This window comes from Dama dama, chromosome 21 (assembly GCF_033118175.1).
Source record: "Dama dama isolate Ldn47 chromosome 21, ASM3311817v1, whole genome shotgun sequence".
Taxonomy (NCBI): Eukaryota; Metazoa; Chordata; class Mammalia; order Artiodactyla; family Cervidae; genus Dama; species Dama dama.
Window position 1 is genome coordinate 22,268,464 of NC_083701.1, and position 5,881 is coordinate 22,274,344.

The 5,881-nt window shown below is 45.6% G+C and overlaps 1 protein-coding gene across 5 annotated transcripts in view; it reads left to right on the plus strand.

Annotated features, from left to right (window-relative positions):
- RGS20 (regulator of G protein signaling 20) overlaps window positions 1-5,857 on the plus strand; it is a 32,589-nt gene extending 26,732 nt beyond the window's left edge. For 2 of the 5 annotated variants that reach the window (XM_061123309.1, XM_061123310.1), the window contains 2 exons: window positions 67-1,597; window positions 3,932-5,857. In XM_061123309.1, the coding sequence (XP_060979292.1) occupies window positions 67-255 (189 nt within the window). In that variant the 3' untranslated portion in view covers window positions 256-1,597; window positions 3,932-5,857. The remainder of the gene's footprint in view (window positions 1-66; window positions 1,598-3,931) is intronic. The other 3 variants (XM_061123306.1, XM_061123307.1, XM_061123308.1) reach the window with 3 other exon arrangements.
- The last annotated feature ends 24 nt before the right edge of the window (window positions 5,858-5,881 follow it).

The following is a 5,881-nucleotide window of genomic DNA, read 5'->3' on the forward strand; positions in this document are numbered from 1 at the left end:
AGTCGGGGGTGGATGTCCAGAGAGGACCATGTCTGATGAGCCTGGTGTTTCCCCCGCCTCCGCCAGGTCAGCCTGGACTCGCGCGTGCGGGAGGCCATCAACAGGAGCATGGCCGAGCCCTCCCAGAACATCTTTGACGATGCCCAGCTGCAGATCTACACGCTGATGCACAGGGACTCATACCCCCGCTTCATGAACTCCGCTCTCTACAAAGACCTGCTCCGCTCTTTATCTGAGAAAGCAGTGGAAGCCTAGGATATCAAAGATATTTATTATGAATAAAATAATCCAAGAACTCGTGGGCTCCGTCTAGGACAGGGACTTTAGAGGCGGTAGTGTCTTCTGCTGGTCGCACTCGGGCTGTTTTAATAACAGACGCTTTCTTCTGCAGAAAACTGATACATTCATCAAGAAAACTGCAGCCACCTTTCCTGATCCTTTTGGAAAGACTGGGGTATGGCTCTGTAGAGAGGTTGTGTAGCTACATTTACAGTGACAGTAGTTTGTTCTCAAGTGACAAAGGATACACAAGAAGATGCCACATTGCCTTCAAAGGGTACATCATGGGAACAAACAGTACCCAGATTCCCATTTTATAAAAAGGTGACCTCTACTTGTAAAATTGGTATCCCACTGTATCTTAGGATACATCTATGTATTGCTAAATGCATATATGTGCATTTGTATCTTACATGGTTGATGTAAAGCACCGCGCTCTTAACTGGATCAGCATCAAAAGTTTGGTAAGAGAAGCAGTGTTTAGAAAATTCTTTTGTTGACAAGTTACCTTTATTTTTTATTACCAGAGCCTGCCAACCTAAAGAATGAATTTTCAACTTAGTGGCATTCATCAAAAACATTCAAATAAGTATATTTCCTTTTTTAGTACTGAAAGAAACATGGGCATTTTCACCCTAAAAAAATAAAGCACAAGAGTTTTATCTCAGCCTTTTTTTTTTTTTTTTTGCACATATAGCTATTTGGGAAATATAAGATTAAGTAAGTACAGACACACTCAAGATTCTCTTTTAGTTCCCAGACCAGGATTTCATTTTTATAGCCCACTGTTTTTTATCACAGGTGAACAGATAAATTCATAGCTCACAGGTGAAAATACAGCCTTACAGATCTAAACCATCACTATAATGAGTGGGGAAGAAATGCATCCAGAACATAATTTGCATGAAGCTCAGTCAGGAAAGAACCCGGATGCAATGCAGGAGACCCAGGTTCAAGCCCTGGGTCAGGAAGATTCCCTGGGGAAGGAAATGGCAACCCACTCCAGTATTCTTCCTGCCTGGAGAATCCGACGGACAGAGAAGCCTGAGGTCACAAACGGTCGGACACAACTTAGAGACTGAACTACACTTGTGCCTCAGCCTTCACAGGACGGCCTTCCTCTTGGTCACCCGCTCCCTGGCCCTTCAGCCTGAAGATTTCTTCATTATACTCTTCAAGCCCCTGGTCTTCATTCTCAGCAAACACCTCTTCTCGTCCTTTACTGTGACCAAGGTGCCTCAGCCTCCATCTTCCTGACGACCTATACATCCGCGTGGACCAGCATCCATGCTCTCTCCTGAGCCCAGCTCCAGTGAAGGTGCTCCTTCCTCCTTTCCAAGATGTTAAACCCTCTCATATACTTTGTTGTTGTTAAAGTTTAGTTGGTTTACAGTGTTGATTGATTTCTGCGGTACAGCAGTGATTCAGTTGTACCTATGTATATTCTTTCTCACTATGGTTTATCCAGATGTGAGAACTGGACCATAAAGAAGGCTGAGCACCAAAGAATTGATGCTTTCAAACTGTGCTGGAGAAGACTCTTGAGAGTCCCTTGGATAGCAAGGAGGTCAAACCAGTAAATTCTAAAGAAAATCAACCCTGAATATTCATTGGAAACACTGATGCTATGCTGAAGCTGAAGCTTCAGTACTTTGGCCACCTGATGTGAAGAGCTGACTCACTGGAAAAGACTGATGCTGGGAAGGATTGAAGGCAGGAGAAGGGGATGGCAGAGGATGAGATGGTTGGATGGCATCACTGACTCAGTGGACATGAGTTTGAGCAAGCTCTGGGAGATGGTGAAGGACAGGGAAGCCTGGCATACGTGGGGTCTCAAAGACTTGGACAGGACTTAGCGACTGAACAACAAATGGTTTATCCCAGGATATTGAAGAGTTCCCTGTGCTCTACGATGGGATCTCATTGCTTATCCTTCCTATATAATGATAGTTTGGATCTTGATTCTGACTCCATCTCCTAGGGTCTCATGTTTTCCCTTAGACAAAGAGGATGTCTTCGGGATCGAGGCATTGATGCTGCCCTGCAGTCGCTTGCACCCGAGTAAGGACGACAGATGTGGGGGGTGGAGACAGCAAACAGCCGTGAGTACTGGTCCAGAGAGGAGCTGAGCTCTGGAAGCCCTCTAGGCGACGGGGAGCTTGTGAAGATGACCCCAGAGCTCCCACCAGGCTCTGGTCCACCCCTTCTCACCTGGGAACCTGGTACTGGCTGACATCACCCGAGAATCCCCAGGGGAGCAAGCTCATGTCCAAGTGCTACCTGCCTGCTCTGAGCCTGCCCACCTGGCCCTCATGATCTGTGTGCCGCCCCCCACACTCTTCCCTGGGTTCACTTGAGCTCCCTTTCCATTTCTCCCAAAAGTCAGTTGTGTCCGACTCTTTGTGACCGCATGGACTGTAGCCCACCAGGCTCTCCTGTTCATGGGGCTCTCCAGGCAAGAATACTGGAGTGGGTTGCCATGCCCTCCTACAGGGGATCTTGCTGACCCAGGGATTGAATGCCCATCTCCTGCATTGCAAGCAGATTCTTTACCATCTGCATCAACAGGGAAGCCCACCATGAACAAATCCAATGTGTGAATCTGTAGGGCCATCTGTGTATATGAAACAATCCTGAGATAAATCAGCCTGCTATTCCCCTGGGACTTCAATGCTTCTTCTGGATCAAAAACACTTCTGTAATTAACTGGAAATCTTAGCAGTGTTCCCACAGGTTTTGATGTTGTATTATCTCACTTTTACTTAGAACATGCATTTACTTTGAACTCAAGAATTCATCCAAAACCATTTAATATGAAAACATTTCTTTTTCCAGTTGCTTGTTATAGAAATCTATCTTAAACTAGCATAAACAGAAAGTAAATGGACTGGCTTCCATTAGCAGAAGTCCAGGGTAGTTGCAATGTCTGCAGGGCAGGACCCTGACCTCCCTTCCCCATCCCAACTTCCCTCGGCTCATCACACACAGAGGGTCTCTGCACACATTGGGCAGAAAGTACAGGGAGCCCGGGGGGCAGCTCCTCCTGGCACAGCTTGTCCAGTGGAAGCACTTATCTATCATCCCACCTTTCATACAGTAACCCCACGGAGGAGCACAGGTGGGGTGGGACAGGACCCTGAACGACAGACCCAGCAGGGTCACATGGGGATGAGGTATCCCCTAAATGAATCAGATGTTTGGGAACTAGTGCCAGAGAGACGAGATATAGCAATGCCCTCCCTTCCCAGGGCTTTCACAATTCTGCTTTTCTATCAGCTACACTTTCTAACAGCACTATTACAAAGGTAACTTGGATACATACTGTCAGCCACATGTAAGAGTGGAAAAGCCCTTTTGTGTCAAAGCAGCTCAGTCTTCCAATTATGGAAACACCTGGACTAATTTAACCAGACTCTATGGCACATCGCATATGAAATGTTGTTTCTCTCTGCAGTTGGGGCCATTAAGGAAAAAAAAAAAATAATTAGCTGTCTTTTTATAGCACTGGGGAGATGAATCAGAGCAAGTCATTGGAGGCAGTCATCTGTGCTTTCATCTTCCCTCCACCACTTAGATAAACAAGTACCAGAGTACACAGGTTGATTTGAATAAAATTTTTAATTAATAATAAACCTGTTGCATCACTTTGCAGAACCGAAGTACCAGAAGAGACCTCCCAAGGCTGGAGCTTGTTCTTCCTGGAACCGAGTCCACAACATTGCCGGCACTGGTCACCTGCCCTCCTCCCCCAGATCCACAGTCGTGGGACAGCCTTCATGGCTCAGCTCCCCCAGTCGAGATATGACACAAACAGAAGCAAGAAAACTATTCCATGAGCCCCCACTGGGTGCACCCATTCTCTGAGGTGCTGAACACAGCAGTGAGCAAGTTTCTCATAGAAACGCATGGACTCCACCTTCCCTAACTCACAGCTCCTCGTCACAGCTGTTGCACTGGACTGGTTTCACTTGTGTCATGCATCCTAGGAACTATGTTGGGGGTGAGGGGAGCCCCCTCCACCAGTTTGACCTAGGAACTCATCAGGCAGTACCTCTGTCCTACTCATTGTGAAGTAGTGTCTTCAATGTTGGCACTTTGCTTATTTCTGAAACTTGGAGAAACACGTGGATTTTTACATCAGTGACTATTCACCTTACATTTCCTGGTGGGACATTCTTGTTTCACTTTTTGGCTGTATCCTACAGCATATGGGATCTTAACTTTCTTACCAGGGACCAAACCTACATCTCCTGCAGTGGAAGGTAGAGGCTTAACCACTGGACCACCAGGGAAGTCCCTCAATTCTTCTTGAATGGCTAATTTTCTACAGCTAAATGGGGTGGAGGTGGGGGGCTGCAGGGGACAGGAAAGAGTAACTGTTGATTTAAAACACTTTAAATCTCACCACTTTTGTTGTTTTTGATACCTCAAATCCCCAAACTATACTTTGAACTGGAGGCAATCATTGTGGAAGTCTAGTGTTAATACTTTAAACATTGTTCCATCTGTGAGGCATGTAGATTTTGATGCACGTATGTTTGTGTGTTGAGAACTCTTGCCATGGCTTCCCAACACTTACATGAACGCTCATCACTCTCAGGAGAGCTGGAAAACCAAGGTGGTGATTTTCTGCCTTCTGGGGATGGTTCTTCATTAACTGTCACTACATCTAACTTTATGATCCAACTCTCACATCTGTACATGACTACTGGAAAAAACATAGCTTTGACTCTATGGGACTTTTGCCAGAAAAGTGATGTCTCAGCTTTCAATAATACGCTGTTTAGGTTTGTCATAGCTTTCCTGTGAGAGTTGGACCATGAAGAAGGCTGAGCTCCAAAGAATTGATGTTTTTGAATTGTGCTGGAGAAGACTCTTGGGAGTCCCTTGAACAGCAAGGAGATCAAACCAGTCAATCTAAAGGAAATCAACCCTGAATATTCATTAGAAGAACTGACATTGAAGCTGCAATACTTTGGCCGCCTAATACGAAGAGCCAACTCATTGGAAAAGACCCTGATTCTGGGAAAGACTGAAGGCAGGAGAAGGGGGTGACAGAGGATGAAATGGTTGGATTGCATCACCGACTCAATGGACATAAATTTGTGCAAACTCTGGGAGATGGTGAAGGACAGGGAAGTCTGGCGTGCTGCAGTCCATGCGGTCACAAGGAATTGGACACAACTTAGCAACTGAGCAACATCTTGGTTCCTCCATGTTAATTTAACACAGTTGCTTTGTCCTAGAAATAGACATTATAAGATATTACCCTTGAGAACTGTTTACTTCCAGTTACTTTATAACTGGCTGACGTTTTCCAATCTAAGACTCCCTGTTTGGTTTCTCATATCACACTGAGTGCATACACAAGGATGTACGCATGTACTCTGCTCTGAACCAGCCTGAATCCCTCACCGGGGTCCAGGGAGGAGACTACAAACGTGCTCTGCACCGCTGCTCGATACTAGTCCCTTCATACCCACAGCCAGGCAACCATTAGTTAAAACTGCACTTTAAAAACACCTTAATAGTTGGGAAAGGAGAACTTTTTAAACAAAAAATAAAGCAAGTATAGATATCCAAACAAAATGACAAAATGTGA